This window comes from Odocoileus virginianus, chromosome 12, assembly GCF_023699985.2.
Source record: "Odocoileus virginianus isolate 20LAN1187 ecotype Illinois chromosome 12, Ovbor_1.2, whole genome shotgun sequence".
Lineage (NCBI taxonomy): Eukaryota > Metazoa > Chordata > Mammalia > Artiodactyla > Cervidae > Odocoileus > Odocoileus virginianus.
Window position 1 is genome coordinate 30,151,875 of NC_069685.1, and position 17,517 is coordinate 30,169,391.

General features: G+C 37.9%; 1 protein-coding gene across 1 annotated transcript in view; it reads right to left on the reverse strand.

Moving 5' to 3' along the window:
• The window catches only part of FAT4 (FAT atypical cadherin 4), a 173,986-nt gene that overhangs the window by 41,227 nt on the left and 115,242 nt on the right, over positions 1 to 17,517 (reverse strand). The window contains exons 7-8 of the mRNA XM_020870222.2: positions 11,436 to 11,616; positions 1,319 to 1,569 (exon numbers count right to left, since the gene is read on the reverse strand). Of these exons, the coding sequence (XP_020725881.2) occupies positions 1,319 to 1,569; positions 11,436 to 11,616 (432 nt within the window). The remainder of the gene's footprint in view (positions 1 to 1,318; positions 1,570 to 11,435; positions 11,617 to 17,517) is intronic.

Below are 17,517 nucleotides of genomic sequence, written 5' to 3' on the forward strand. Positions count from 1 at the left end.
AATTAAATTAATTATAACTTCATTTATTTATTTCCCAGTTTCAAAATTTATTTCAAAAATTACCAAAGACAGATGATTTTTGCAGTTCCTAAGAGAGTAGGACATTCTTTGCAAAGAAGCAAATAAATCCAAACTAAACTTAAAAGACGGTTTGAAAGATAAATACATATTGTCAATGTGAACATGGTTCATTATTGGCTCCATACACATATTAATAGAAAAAACTTCACCCATTAAAACTAAGTTAAAAATATTTATAGTAGTAATTAATTAGAAGGATTCTTTCCTTTTTTTTGTGGAATCTTTATTTTTTATTTATTTATTTTCATTTATTTTTATTAGTTGGAGGCTAATTACTTCACAACATTGCAGTGGGTTTTGTCATACATTGACATGAATCAGCCATGGAGTTACATGTATTCCCCATCCCGATTCCCCCTCCCACCTCCCTCTCCACCTGATCCCTCTGGGTCTTCCCAGTGCACCAGGCCTGAGCACTTGTCTCATGCATCCCACCTGGGCTGGTGATCTGTTGCACTATAGATAATATACATGCTGTTCTCTCAAAACATCCCACCCTTGCCTTCTCCCACAGAGTCCAAAAGTCTGTTCTGTACATCTGTGTCTCTTTTTCTGTTTTGCATATAGGGTTATCATTACCATCTTTCTAAATTCCATATATATGTGTTAGAAGGATTCTTTCAATAAACCTTTTGAAAATTTGTCTATGAAGCATTGGATAAAATATTAATTTTGTATTAATGAATATAGTTGAGAGCCTAGTACCTCCAAGATAATGTTTCAGGTATAATGCAAGGACATGGCATGAAATATAGATAATGTCCACCGGGATGGGGAATACATGTAAATCCATGGCTAATTCATTTCAATGTATGACAAAAACCACAGCAATGATGTAAAGTAATTAGCCTCCAACTAATAAAAATAAATGGAAAAAAAAATAGATAATGTCCTTCCTATCAGGGCACACAGAAATCACATCTTAGGACAGAAATCTACTTGACTACAAAGTGAAATCTATTTTCATATTTACCAATATTCAAGTAAAATTAAGAAACAGCACTAGGAAAGCTGTGGCAATTATGAAATCTTAAATACAATTGGTCTGAGAAGAAAAAAATAGTTTGCAAGAGTCAATGTTCCTTCAATTGCTTTAGGCAAGAGTTGAATTTTAGAGGATTTGCAAACTTTAGCTACGTCAGAAATATACCTGTAGAAAAAACAGAAATGTACTTATAGGAAGTGCCCAATGCACAGTTTTTATTTATCTGTGAGACATCAGAGGCAGTTTGGTTACCTGGCGGAGTAGGAGATGGGATGTGTGTGACATACGGGTGATGCTGAAATCTTGGTGGGTTGTCATTGACATCAGTCACTGTGACGAGCACACTGGTGGAACTGGAAAGAGGTTCCGGGGACCCAGCATCGCTGGCAACAACCACTAAAGTATAATTCTCTTTTGTTTCCCTGTCTAGCAATGCGCTGGTGATGATTTGTCCTGTGGATGGGTTGATGGTGAACTGAGAATTTCCACCAATGATCCTATAACTAAAGCAGAGAACAGACATGGGCATATTTCTTCCAGTTTTAATGCTGCAACATCTATTTACTAGAATTTTAACGAGCGAGGCAGAAAAGTCAGGGAAAACATTACAAGTAAGATCACAGAACAATGAAAGACTATGCTAGTTCACATTTTATGTGAGCATCACATTAACAGCCTTTATGGCAAGATGTCCTATGACCTCAAGCAGGTCTTCACAAGGTTTGTGAGCTTCCTAAATCATGCAAGTCCCCAGAATATACCCAGAAGACTATCATGTTTTAAATAAACCAGCCTGAAAGCATAAATCAGGCTCTTGTTCTAATATTGTGGTCAGTGGCCAGGATCACAGATGAACATCTGTTAAATACATCTAAAAAGTATTTATCTGCTGTGTGCCATAATATACCTGAAAAGATCAGTAGAAGGTCTTGTTCTCTAAAGACCAAACACTGTATGTGACAGATATCGACTATCCAGAACAGCTCAAGAACTGATTATTTATACAGAGACATTCCTAGTTACTAATTCTCTCATTTGCTATTCCTCATATGGCCACACTGCTTTGCTTTCCTGTTGTAAGGAGTGGTATGACATCTTCATGGATATTTTGATGCTAACCAGATTGGTTAGTGGGCAGGAGTTTCCACTGAGAATAGCTTCTCTCTTCTTTCTAAAGAAAAGGCTATCTGTATATATTTCTGAGAGTTCAGCTAGGAAAGAAGTAGCTAAGCTTGAAGGTTCAGAAGCTGGCTGTGGTCCAGAATGTTTTCTGTTGGAGGGTAGCGAGGAAATGAGGAAATGGATATCTTTCAAGTCTTCTCCTTCATGCCAACAAACAAATGCCCTTGTTGGAACTAACGGGTGTTTCTACCGTTTGCTCTGTGTCCATAAAAACATAGCAACAGCAAGTGTCTAATAGAAACAGCAGGAAAAACTTTACATCGCAGCCAGCGCACATTCTTCCTATTAAGTTCATTGTTTAAAACAAACGTTTTGGCACCTTCATCCTTTTTTAGAGACATCAGGAACTGTTAAGGAGCTACGTGCTTTTTTGTTCGTTTTGTTTTAACAAAAGAGGTTCTATAAAATGAGAGCTAAATAGAGCATAGACAGGGAGTTTGGTTGAGAACTGATTTCAAAATTAATAAAGTACTTTGCATCACTCAGATTCGAACATCCTATGGCAACTTCACGTGCAAGATCAGGAGTAAGAACAACAAAGACTATTTCCTGGACCAGAAGTGACTCCTCATAAAAGTATTATTACAGATTATTAATACCCTTACACCGTAGACAACACCTATTCCAGATGTTAAAAATATCATAGATTTGGAAGTTAGAAATTCAGGAGTCATGAAATAATCACATTGTCTTACCTTTTAAAGAAAGTCTGTAGAAACCTGGGTTATGAGAATTATGTGATTTTATTTTGAGATAACTTAATAGGGAGAGAAAAAGTGCTTCATAGTGCTACAGGCTTTTTTTTATGACAGCAAAGGTCAGGGTTCAATCACATATTTGTTCCCTTAAGCATGCACATATAAAAATAAGAAGGATGCAAAAAGCATGCAAATTTGATTTGGATGTCTTGTATATGAGAAGGTCATGGTATATTAGATTGAGCAATGTGTTGAAAGGCAAATGATGAGAGTTCTGGCCCATGCTGAACTCAATAATCCATGAAAGAACTTTGAACTGTAAAGTCTTTATTTTATGCTATTGCACACAAGACTGTCTGTTTAAAAGTAGCTAATATATTTACTATTTTTAAAAATTAAAGACTAAATTGCCATGTTAACTTGTGGTTAACTTTTTCCAGACTTTCTTTGTTTCTGAAATGTATGAAAAGTGTATCCTAAATACTAGATATCCTTTACTATCTCACAGTATCTCTAATACCAGTTTTAATCAAGTTTATACTTGTAAGTTAAAACAAAAAGAGAGAGACAGAGATAAAAGAAGCATAGGTGACAATAGAAAATGAACAGATTGCCAAGATCATATGCCTGGGTTTTCCCCACTTCATTCTTTTTTTTTTTTTTTTTTTTTTTTTTAGTTTTGGTTCACTTCTCATCTTTGATGAATCTCTGTACTGTTTCTCTGATCCAAATTAGTTTCTTTTATGGTTATGAACTTTATTAGATCAAGTCTTGTGCTACCTTCTTAAATCTAAACACCTATGCTTCTCTAATAGCTCAGATGGTAAAGAATCTGCCTGCAACGCAAGAGGTCCACGTTTGATCCCTGAGTCAGGAAGATCCCCTGGAGAAGGGAATGGCTACCCACTCCAGTATTCTTGCCTGGAGAATCCCCACGAACAGAGGAGCTGGCAGGCTACTGAATGACTAACATTTTCATTCTTTCTTTCATGCTGTTCTTTACAGTTTTGTAGCATTTTACTGAGTTCTGAGGGAGTACTCAGCAGACGACAAGGATTTCATTTATTTCCTCATTTAAGCCTCAGAACCATCCTAATAGTGTGGATTTGTACTAGATTTTTAATTAAGGGGAATTTGAGTCTAAGGGAGGCTAATATAGTTGCACAAAGGTGCATAAAGTCTATAAATGGCAGATGAAGACTTTCAACTTCTGTCTTTATGACCTCAATGTGCACTTTTCCCATTATCCTATAGTGGAAGGAAGCTGAAACACAGCCTTGGGGGGGGGGGGGGGTTTAGGGGAGACAAGAAATGCTGTAGCTCATGTTAAGCCCAAAACAACTCTGGTGAAGGTGTGTTGATGTAGGATTGGTTTATAATGATTTAGTTCTTTATCGTATAGCGCTAGTGTTAAAGAACCTGCCTGCCAATGCAGGAAACATAAGAGACACAGTTTTGATCCCTGGGTCAGGAAGATCCCCTGGAGAAGGAAATGGGAACCCACTCCAGTATTCTTGCCCGGGAAATCCCGCGGACAGAGGAACCTGGTGGGCTACGGTAGATGAGGTCTCAAAGAGTTGGACAGGGCTGAAGAGAATGAGCACACACACAGAGTTCAATATAAATCAACAAAGATCTTTATTTATTTTCTGACTCAAGAAGTTTACTGTTTCAAATTACTGGTATAAACAGATCGTTATTATCTAAAATCTCAATCAATTGTTGCATTTGTAAAGCTGAATTATCCCCATTTGATTTTGTGAATCTTTTTTTAACCTCTTCCTGAGATTTACTATGATCATAATGAACTGTGTTGTGGGCTGCTAGAATATGACGATCTAGTAATAGTTTAGAAACTGAACTCTGGAACATAGTTCCTTTGGACATGAATTTTGATCTCACTCAAGTACTTAAATTTATAAAATTTCTTAACCTTTCCAAGTCTTCTCTATCTATAAAGTATTATGCATGTATGTATTCCTTCCATTTGGTAGTTTTTGAGTGTCAAATGTAATTTCTTTTGAAAAGCACCTGGCATTGTAATTAGTATGTGATACGAATTCAAAATTTAGGTTTATGTTCATAACAATATACACACATAGCTATAAAAAACTATCATTTTTAATCTATTATAATCCATCTTTATATTTGGATGTGTGCATGCATGCTAAGTCAATTTAGTCATGTCCAACTCTTTGCGACCCTGTGGACTGTAGCCCACCTGGCTCTCTGTCCATGGGGATTCTCCAGGCAAGAATACTGGAGTGGGTTGCCATTCCCTCCTCCAGGAGATCTTCCTGATCCAGGAATCAAACACACGTTTCTTACGTCTCCTGCATTGGTAGGTGGATTCTTTAGCACCCGCACCACCTGGGAAGCCCTTATATTTGGGTAAGATGAACTAACAGCTAGAAACATGGATTAAGTAGGTAAAAAAAATTCTGAACTCAAGCTTATATCCTAGATAGAAGAAAGATACATGAAAAAGTAAATGCAAAACCAGGCCATATATTTAAGTGCTAAGTGCTCTGAAACTGCTCAGAAGCATTGTTTCAGGGAATCAGAAGACAAAGAGATCACTTTTGACTTGAAAAGCCTTTCCTGGAGAAGAATAAATTTAGGTTAAGATTTAAAGGGGTTACTCATTTAAAAGGGTTACTCATCTTACAATAGGGCTGAATCTGCCTGCCAGCCCAGGAGATGCAAGAGACTCCCTGGGTCAGGGAAGATCCCCTGGAGTAGGAAATAGGAACCCATGGAAATCCCATGGACAGAGGAGCCTGGTGGGCTACAGTCCATGGGGTCACAAAGCGTTGGTGGTGACTGATCACACACACATCTTACAATAGTAATGAAAAGGGAGAATGAAGGTATTCTAGGCTAGGAGTCAACAAATTGCTATAAAGGATCAGTGAATATTTTGAATTAGTAAATATTTTGGTAAATATTAGTAATATTAGTAAATATTTTCAGCTGTTTACATCAGCATTCAGCTTGCCCTTGTAATGCAAAATCAGTCATAGACAATACACACATGAATAGGCGTGGCTATGTTCCAGTAACACTTTGTTCACAAAAGTAGGCTCTGGCCAGAATTTGGCCTGCAGGTTGTGTTTGAAGAACCCTGCTCTAGGATAGAGAAGGACTTGAACAAAGCCGGAATGCTTGGGAAAGCACAAATCCCTTCCCCAGAAGCAAAAAGTGATCCAGTGAGTCTGAAAGTTTGGCTATCCATTGAAGATTTGTGTAGAATAAGTTTGGAGAGATGCTGGGGCCGTTTATGGAGTGGCTGGAATATGCATGCCCTAAGCAAACTGAAAGTTAAAAGCTTTTGAGGATGGGGGAGTTTCACTGTTAAAGCTGAAATACATATTACTACCATTGTTCTTTCATTCACTCACTGACTGCTTCATCCAAATTGCTTCCTACAAAGTTGAGAGGAATTATCATAAAATGTAAACTAGTCATGTTACTGGCCACCTTAAAACATTTCAGTTGTTTCTCCAACTAGATGCAAAAAAAAAAAAATGTGAATCTTCTTATATGGTATACAAGACTCATCCCTAACCCACACCACCCATACTGAATAGCTTTATTTTTCTGATGCTATGTTTTTGCATAGCTTTACCTTTGTACCTGTTTCTTTGCCTAGAATGCCTTTCATCCTTTATTTTTTCATAAACTATTCCTCTGTCTTTCCAAAAATCATCAGTTACTCAAAGCTTCTATTTATTTCCTCAGGTTTCACTGACTATGCTCTTGTTTCCACACATTTTGTGTTTAAACTACGCTTGTTACAAGGTACTATAATTGTAATACAGAAAAATTACCTTCTATATTAAAGATTTCTCTTTATGAGAACTGAAGTGCTTAACTCCTCATAACTTAGCAAAGTACCTGGGATGTCATAAGGGCTTCAAAACTATACAGGATGCATGCATGCATCCTAAGGCGCTTCAGTTGGGTCCGACTTTTTGTGACCCTGTGGACCATGACCCACCAGACTCCCGGATCTATGGGATTCTCTAGGCAAGAATACTGGAGTGGGTTGCCATTTCCTCCTCCAGGGGATCTTCCTGACTCAGGGATCAAACCTGAGTCTCATAAATCTCCTGCATTGGCAGGCAGTTCTTCAACACTAGCGCCATATAGGAAGCCCTTATACAGAAGAGTATGGTATATAGATTGGAAGGATTATAACTCAGAGTTGGAAAAGTAAGTTAATTTTTATTATGTTAATCTGGGCATGATATAATTATGGACTGAATTAGGATCTTGGCAGGAGGAATACACAGAAAAGGAATACAGAGGTGGAAAAGATGACTGTAAGCCATCGGGACAGGAAGACAAAGAAAGTGAGACAGTATCAGTAAAAGAAAGCAGAATGCCAAGATGAGAAATAGAAAAGTTAGGAGCTTCTGATAATGTTGTGCTTATGATTCCAGCAGAATCTCTAGGTAGAAGTGCCTCCAGGAGAGTTACAAAAATGGGTGGGAATCTCTGGAATGGAGTCAGTTGATAAAACAGGTTTGGAGGTTTTCTGCATAGTTTCCTAGATGTTTTCTGCATAGGTGCAGCCATGGAAATGGGTAAATCTCTGTTTTCTCTCTCTCTCTGTCTTTCATACACACATGAAAAGAAAGAAAAGTGCTGAGCAAAAGTGCTGTGGGGAATGTTCAGATTACTGTGAAGAGAGAAAGAGGAAACACAGAAGGCAAATTAGAAAGTGTGGTTAGAGATACAGAGTGAGAAATAAGAAATAACACTGACACAGACACTGAGGAGAAAACAAAATGTCAGTAAGAAAGGATGACCCGTGATGCAAACAGTGAAGAGAAATAAGGATTCAGAGATAAATATTCAAACAGTCTTTTCTGGTAAAGCAATGGAGGAGAAAGTTTCATTGAGAGATTTTTTAAGAATAACTGGCTGGAGAAAGCTTTGAGGTAGTAACCTACCCTCTCAAAAATGAGGTGTAAAAGAATGTGAGTAAAGAATATCCTAAATTTCTAAAGAATATTAGAATTACTCATTTAATGCATTTCTTTAGGTGCCAGTCACTATTATGTTGGAGATGTTTTTTCAAGAAAGAATATATTAGGAATAAAATAGTTATTAGAATGCTATAAAGAAAAGCACTAACAGAAATTTAGTAATTTTAGTACCACAATTATGTGTAAGAGACATTTGCACATAACTGATTTCACATATGGGCTTCCCCAGGTGACACTAGCAGTTAAGAACCTGCCTGCCAACACAAAAGACATAAGAGACTTAGGTTTGATCCCTGGGTCAGGAAGAACCCCTGGAGAAAGAAACAGGAAAATACTTGGCACCTAGTAGGTGGTCAGTATATATCAATATTTAATTCTCACAAATTGGAAGGCAGCAATTCTTAACTCCACTTTTACTGATGGATATACCGAGCCTTGGGTGTGTGCACACTGTCACTCAGTTGTGTCCAACTCTTTGTGACCCCGTAGACCAGAGCCCATCAGGCTCCTCTGTCCATAGAGTTCTCCAGGCAAGAATACTGGAGTGGTTTGCCATGCCCTCCAGGGGATCTTCCCAGCTCAGGGATCAAACCCACTTCTCTTATGTCTCCTGCATTTGTAGGCAGGTTCTTTATCACTAGCACCACCTGGGAAGCTCCATACGGAGCCATAAAGATACTAAAATGACTTTCATAAGTCATGTAAGTAATAGGAACCAGAACTCAATACCAGATATTCTGAGCATTTCTGTAGGGATAAAGATGTGATCCAGGAATGAGGGAGTATCTGAAGATCCAGAGAGAAATGTAGTAACTGTTGAACTAAAGATCTGAAGGAAATCTAATGGGATGCAATCAAGAGCACAGAAAAAGGGATTTACCTTTGGATGTTCACTCTGCTGATTTAGTTTTGTGACTTTCTCCAATGTAATGACATAAAATAATTACAAGTGAGGTTTGAATGGACATTTGGTCAGTTGGGGGAAAAAAGGAATTCATTTCTATAAAAGCTAAATTCTGGGATGGGTGTCTGGGAAGCAAAGATAAAAATTAGATAAAGACTGGGAATTAACACAGGCTGGTTTTCTACAAGGGAAAATATTCAATGTTATGTAAAGTGTAAAACTCTAAGTACACCATCCATTAAAAGGTATAACATGATCAAACTGGTGGAAAGAAGAATATAAACAAATATTTGTTGGATAGCTGTTGTGTAAAAGATCACATTAGACTATACAGGAAAATTAACACCACACATAAAAGGTTGTGCTTTTAGAGAACCCATCAGTAGTTGGTAAAATGGCTTAAATACATAATATTTAAGTAGCTAGTATGGAAATCAATACACAAAATCTCTATTAACCAGAGGAGAAGATGGATTTTCTCCAGGATTCCATGAGTAGCAAGAAGTGATTAACATCCAAAATATATATTACATTAAAAACAAAGCAAGCCAGAGTATATAAGGTTGAGGTTGGCATAATGATTTAATAGAATGGGAAAATACTTTTCATTTAAGTTGTAATAAGATGGGAATACTAGACCACCTGACCTGCCTCCTGAGAAATCTGTATGCAGGTCAAGAAGCAACAGTTAGAACTGGACATGGAACATCAGACTGGTTCCAAATCGGGAGAGGAGTACATCAAGGCTGTATATTGTAACCCTGCTTATTTAACTTATATGCAGAGTACATCATGAGAAATGCTGGGCTGGAAGAAGCACAAGCTGGAATCAAGATTGCTTGGAGAAATATCAATAACCTCAGATACGCAGATGATACCACCCTTATGGCAGAAAGCAAAGAAGAACTAAAGCGCCTCTTGATAAAAGTGAAAGAGGAGAGCGAAAAAGTTGGCTTAAAACTCATTCAGAAAACTAAGACCATGGCATTTGGTCCCATCACTTCATGGCAAATAGATGGGGAAACAGTGGAAAAAGTGACAGACTTTATTTTGGGGGGCCCCAAAATCACTGCAAATGGTGACTGCAGCCATGAAATTAAAAGACACTTGCTCCTTGGAAGAAAACTTATGGCCAACCTAGACAGCTTATTAAAAAGCAGAGACATTATTTTGACAACAAAGGTCCATTTATTTAAAGCTATGGTTTTTCCATTAGTCATGTATGGATGTGAGAGTTGGACTATAAAGAGAGCTGAGCACCTAAGAACTGATGGTTTTGAACTGTGGTGTTGGAGAAGACTCTTGAGAGTCCTTTGGACTTCACAGAGATCAAACCAGTCAATCCTAAAGGAAATCAGTCCTGAATATTCATTGGAAGGACTGATTTTGAAGCTGAAAGTCCAATACTTTGGCCACCTGATGTGAAGAACTGACTCATTTGAAAAGACCCTGATGCTGAGAAAGATTGAAGGTGGGAGGAGAAGGGGACGACAGACAATGAGATGGTTGGATGGCATCACTGACTCAATGTATATGAGTTTGAGTAAACTCTGGGAGTTGGTGATGGACAGGGAGGCCTGGCATGCTGCAGGCCATGGGGTCGCAAAGGTTTGGACATGACTGAGCGACTGAACTGAGCTGAACTGTCCTAATTTTAAAGTGGATATGATAATTTTTGCAAGAGAAAAAATAGCATCAATTTGTATTATATATGATTATATGAGACAATAGTTATTTGAAGAGTTTTCACACATAGGTTTTAGCCCAGGGAGTCTGGGCTGGGCATGGCAGCTATGACAAAGTATTCCAGAAGTTATGCATTGCCACTTCAATTGCCACTTTAAGAACATTAGTAGCTTTCACCTGAGGTCCTTGGAGACCCAGAGGTTTTTCTGCCTATAAAGAAGTCCAACTACCCTGCTGAAGAACCACATTAAAAAGCCCTGAGACCACAAGAGCAGAGAAGGGGCTCAATGGAGCCTGATGTCCCAGCCATCCCTGCCAAGGCACCATGCATGTGAGTGAAGCCATCTTGGGTCCTCCAGACAGTCACCAGGCAAATACCTCTAAGTGACACTAGTCAACCACATGAAGCATGAAAATCTCCTCCCCCGACCTGTGTCCTAATTCCTAAATTACCAAAGAATGAAATGCAGTAAGAATATAAATAAAATTAATAAGATAAAATTTTAGAACAATAAGATCATTATTGTTTTAATCCTCATTTAGGCATAGTTGGTTATTTAGCAATAGTTCCTGGTGACTTAGACAATAAAGAATCTGCCTGCAATGTAGGAGACTTGGGTTCGATCCCCGGGTCAGGAAGATCCCCTGGAGAAAAGAATGGCTACTCACTCCAGTATTCCTGCTCGGAGAATTCCATGGACAGAGGAGCCTGGTGGGCTACAGTCCATGGGGTCACAAAGAGTCAAAGATCGAGCAACTAAAACTTTCACTTACTTTTAGTCACAATAGGGTTAGGTGTTAATGCTGTGGCTTTTCCAATGAAATGAAGCATTATATGCATTTCATCCAAAGACTAATGTTTAATGAGAAAAGTAATCAAAATGTATAAAGGAAAAGGCACTGACCTGATAACTGCATTGGTTGAAGCATCAATATCTGAGGCATTTACCAATATAACATCTGTCCCAGTTGGTGCATCTTCAGGAATTGTTGTGAAATACATTTTACTGGCAAAAGTGGGGACATTGTCGTTGATGTCATCCACTATGACATTGATTGTTCCAGTTCCGGTCAGGGCAGGGGATCCTAGAGGGAAAAGAAAACCAAGTCTTACTATTCATAAATCACAAAAATAATAGCAAGCTTAACAATGGGTTGTAGACAGAACTACTAAAGAGAATGTAGAAAACACCCCAAGGTGATATTTGTGCACACATAGACAGGTGATTGAGTAATTTTTAGTTTTGTTACAAGAAAAATATTTTTATTTACTAACTCTTTTCTAGTGATACTGCACAAAAAGAATATGTCAACCTCCTAGTCTATTCTAAAGGTATCACTCAGCAATGTAGAACACAACAATAGCATTTAAATGCCACAAAAGCGGCACTACTGGTTTCTCTGAAATTATAGTCAAATAACTCAAGCCAGATTTGGAGCATCCCTCTGGATCTGGAACAGCTGGCCAGCTGACAAAGCAGAATTAAAAACTGTATTCCTAGATGTGACTATCAATGCTTTCATAAAAAAAAAAAAACAAAAACTGAGTTTTGAGGTCTTTAAATCCCCCTTTCTGTATGAACTTATATTTCTTTGCAGTAAATTTTAAAAAGAAAGCACTCTGACTTTTCACTTGCTGGAAATAGCATGTCAGTGAGATGACTTGAAATCATTTCTGTTGCATTTATTTAATGTTTAAGGTAAATATGAAGCAATTCATTTTTATTTCCTGTTCCAGTGCCATTATTGGCATATAGTGAAAATGCAGCATTTAACAAAACTCTGGAGTACACTGTCTTTACTACACAGGGTTAGAAGATTCTTATGTAGTGAAGGTCAGATGTCATATTTAGTTGATTCTGTGGGTTATCTCAAAGGTAAGTGGCAAATCATCTGCTTTCAGTTGTTTTTCAGAATCATTTTTCAAACTTTAATATGCCAAAATAGGAATAATGAAGGTCTGCTTACCTATATTTATCTAAAATAAAATAAGGCCCTGAATACTCTTAACTTTAAGATACAACTTTTTTCCCATAAAATTATTTCCCATTAAATGAAGCTTAAATTCTACTTACTTTTGATAGTCCATATTTTGTAAATAAAGCCATTCTTTCATTGCCTCATTTATTTCTCTGTAAAATGTTTATGAATATCTCTCTAGTATCATGGAATAGTGTTGAGAGTCACAACCTTCCAATATTATTTTTTGCAATAATATTCTTATGATTTGCTAATATGTGCTTATTGCTATTCAGACTTTTTCCTGTGTTCTTAGATTGTCATTACTCATGGCATAGTACCAACCAATTTTATGTTCCAATGTATGGGTTCCAAAAATCAATAGACTAGAAAATTATGGAATGCAGTGGTTTCTGTACTCTATGTAAGGAAGCTCAAATTCTATGTTAGAAGAAAATTTTGTATGACCACTTGAACTGGGCACTGTGAGAAGGCATGACATCTCCTGGAAATCTATTCAATTAAATTTAGGCTGCAAGCTGATCTCTGTTGCCTTCTCTGTGAGACAATTTATGTCAAAAATTCCATTTATATTAACATATTTTAAAATTAATTTCCACAGATATCTTACCTTTTAGGTGTTAGATTTTTATATTAAAGAAAAGAAAACTAGTTCTCACTCTTTACCTTTTCTGCATAATGAACTACACATATTAAAATATTGTACTTGCCTTTTCACTAGTCACTTAAACAATGGTAGGATAACATCATACATAATTCACATTCAGAACAGATTTAGAAGTATTATAAACACTGAAGAAGCACATCAAAATAATACTTTTAAAATCTCACTCAACATAAACATTTACTGAATCTTTAGGCATTCATGTACTGGTTTAAGAAGTTTACCCAAACTGTCTCCTGTTCATAAGTTAGTATGGCTGTTACCTCCATGTTATATATAAATGACATGAAAGAAAGGGATAGAAAAGTTGAGCAACTTTTTTAGGGCCATTGACCTGGTGAGGAATGGAACTAGGTTTTAACTTGAATGGGGAGCTCTTGACCACTGACATAAAAGCCAGAAGGTGTTGGCAGCAGGACACATGCTACTCAGTGAGATGCTCTGGGACTCTGGACAAGCCAGTCTCAGGGAACAACACGAGGCACAAGCTAGAGAAAAAGGCCCATCTGTGGGGGGCCTTAGCTATTGTCCAGGTTAAGCTTGTGTAGCATATGGGGACATCTGTCTGGCCATAAATTTTTAATTTTTCACAGCACATGTTAAAGCCTAAATCAATATTTTCTGAGTTATTATGGATGACCAGTGTTTGGCCTAAAGCTCTGAAATGTGTATTTAATTATACACAATTTAATGAAGTGGCAGTTAATTGTGTGAATGATGTTAGTATCTCTCCCATTGTCTGCTTGGAAAAAACAATAACTAGAGCTTATCTGTGCATTTGTGTGGACAAAAGGGGATGTCATGGGAAGGAGGGGTGATATCTAATGACTCATGAGAGGGGATAACTAAATCAAGGTCCCAGATATCATGACAGACTCTTTTATCTCTATTACTGACACTGTATTCCACTCACTAAATCTGTGTCCTTACACACAAAATGGGAATAATGAGAACAAACCTACCCCAATAGGGGTGTGGAGGGGAATGTAACATGTTTAGGATAGTGCGTGGTACATAGTTAGAACGTATTCTATATTACTCTTCGTTGTTGTACTTGTTTTAGAAATTAGGGGGAAGAAAAAGAAAATTGACATTTAAAAGGTCAGTTTTTAATCTTACAGATTACTGTGTCATAATTCTCAGGATTTTTGTCCCCTGACAAAACTTTCAAGTCAGTCCTATGACAACATTATTCATGAAAAGATTTTGAATCATTTTTTTCTTTTAATGATTTTTTTGTAGTTATAAATATATGAGACTCAGCTTTCAAAACTTGCACAGCTTTGTATAACATGTGTTGAATTGAAAATTTAAAAATGCAAAATTTACAAATTTCAAGTGAGAGAACACCTGAATATGTCTAATATGCTCTCTAATCAACAATGCTTAAACTTGTTAAGAAATAACTCAGTAACTGCCAAATGGTTTTATCTTTGGTATTCTAAAGTGTCTGATGACACACATATGAAAAACCTCATAAAATGATGACTAACTCCTTTGGTCAGGAACACGTGATTTCTTTCCTTGTCTATAAACTACATAAATGTTGTTGCTGATATGTTTTCTGAATTAGTAAGCAAAAAGCAAAAAAAAAAAAAAACACAAAACACAAAACATTGTTTACCTAGGAAAATATTCAACAAATTCAATCTCATGGTTTCCATACCAGAGAACAATTAATTTTTCCACAAGTTCTTGAAAGCGCAACAGCATATGATCCTGGCCTGAGAAGTGGCCCCATGGTAATCCCATAGCCACATGGGGTATTTCTCAAGCAAAGAACCATCACGAGTCGCCTTTCCTCCACTTGTTAGCAGCCACAGCCCACTTTAACAGCACTTGGGGTTCGTCTCTTCCTCTTTTCTTCAAGAATTGATAGAGTGACCAGATTTCTACAATGGCCTCACTTTCTCATTGCCCCAGGGGATGGGCATGCAGGTCTTATGTACTTTTAAAGTTTTACAAAGAAATTGTACAAAGACATAATGCCACATTTCTAAGTCTCTTACTGGGATTTAACTAACTCTGAACTCTTCCTCCAAGTTTTCTCTTTTATTCTCAGGATAGGGCCTTCCACCACTCAGCTCACTCTAGCCTCAGACTGGTCCTCCACAAGGCCCTGCCTCTCAGCTCTAGGCAGGAAGATGAAACAAGGGACAGAAAGCAGGAATGCCCCCTGATTTTGAGCAAATAAGCCTCATATCCCAGGTGGCTTCGTGATAAAGAAGCTACCTGCCAATGTAGGAGAGGCAAGTTTGATCCCTGGGTCAGGAAGATCCTCTGCAGGAGGAAATGGCAACCCACTCCAGTATTCTTGCCTGGAAAATCCCAAGGACAGAGGAGCTTGATGGGCTACAGTCCAAAGGGTTACAAAGAGTCGGACTTGTCTGAGCACAACACAACAAAGACTTATATCTACAACAGACTTCTCAGATGAAGGAAGCAAGTTACCTAGTCCTTGGTGCACACGGATTTCAGATTCATGAAGCAGGTATTACTATTTAAGTTTTTTTAATAAAGAACTTTCAACTCAAAGAATTTAAACAACTTATTTACATTTGGCCATAGTGGACAGAGCCTTCCCTGGTGGCTCAGTGGTAAGGAATCTGCCTGCTAATGCAGGAGACTTGGGAGACGTGGGTTCGATCCCTGGGTTGGGAAGATCCTCTGAAGTAGGAAATGGCAACCCATTCCAGTATTCTTGCCCGAAAACCACATGGACAGAGAAGTATAGTCCATTGGGTCACCAAGAGTCAGAGACGACTTAGCGACTGAACAACAATGGTGGACAGAAGGAAAGTCAACCCCGAACTCTTGAAAAAATATATTTTCTCTGTTCATTAGGCTCAGATAAAAGTATGCCACTCTTACTGCAGATGTTTTACTCATTATTATTATTACTGATGTACTTCTACCATATTCTCTATTAAGTTATAAAATAATTGAGAGCAGAAATTATTGTTTAATTCATCATTATCTAAACCCATAATGCATAGGTTGTCTTCAATGTTTATTAAGTTCTCCTTTGACTCTATATATGGAAATCTGATCTAGCTGACTATATGGCTGAAAGTTCAAAAAGCTGATCACTTCTGGGAATAAATATAGGTTTCAGCCTAAGGCTGGAGTCAGAGAACAAAACTTCTGACAAAGGTCACCATTTTGGAGATAGTCTACTACTTATAACAGAGGGTCCCAATTAATCCTGAATCCCATGAGAGGAATCAGAATACTAGGGGTCAATATTTTGCTTGGATAGATCTGATAATGATGAATTATATAGGTTGTGGCGTAATAGGGCAAGATTACTCAGTTTCATCTGGAATTGATTTATGAGAACCAGATGCAATCAGAAAGAAGTAGAATGTAAAGACATAGACTCCTGATAGAAGACAGTGAGCCAATGAATGGAGCTGAAGATACAAGTGAAATGAAAGGACAAAATCTCAAAAATTTTTAAGTATAGAGGCAAGCAGCATACAGGAGACATGTGAAATGCAATTGGAAGTCAGATGATAAAAGGAAGCTCAAATTAATTTTGTAAAAATATTTTGCATTTTATATATCATACATCTCTGTATGTATATCAGTTCAGTTCAGTTCAGTTCAGTTGCTCAGTTGTGTCCAACTCTTTGTGACCCCATGAATTGCAGCACACCAGGCCTCCCTGTCCATCACCAACTCCTGGAGTTTACTCAAACACATGTCCATCGAGTCGGTGATGCCATCCAGCCATCTCATCCTCTATTGTCCCCTTCTCCTCCTGCCCGCAATCCCTCCCAGCATCAGGGTCTTTTCCAATGAGTCAACTCTTCCCATGAGGTGGCCAAAGTACTGGAGTTTCAGCTTCAGCATCAGTCCTTCCAATGAACACCTAGGACTGATCTCCTTTAGGATGGACTGGTTGGATCTCCTTGCAGTCCAAGGGACTCTCAAGAGTCTTTTCCAACACCATAGTTCAAAATATATATGAGAGTAAAAGTGAAAGTGTTAGTCGCTCAGTCATGTCTGACTCTTTGCGACCCTATCGACTATAGCCTGCCAGGCTCCTCCATCTGTGGAATTCTCCAGGCAAGAATAATGGAGTGGGTGGCCATTCCCTTCTCCAGGGAACCTTCCTGACCCAGGGATCAATCCTGGGTCTCCTGCACTGCAGGGGGAATCTTTACCATCTGAGCCACCAGGGAAGCCTGTATATATATTTTATAAAGTATATATATGCATACATATATACTATGGTGGTTCAGTTGCCAAATCTTGTCTGACTCTTGTGACCCCATGGACTGTAGCCTGCCAGGCTCCTCTGTTCATGGGATTCTCCAAGCAAGAATACTGGAGTGGGT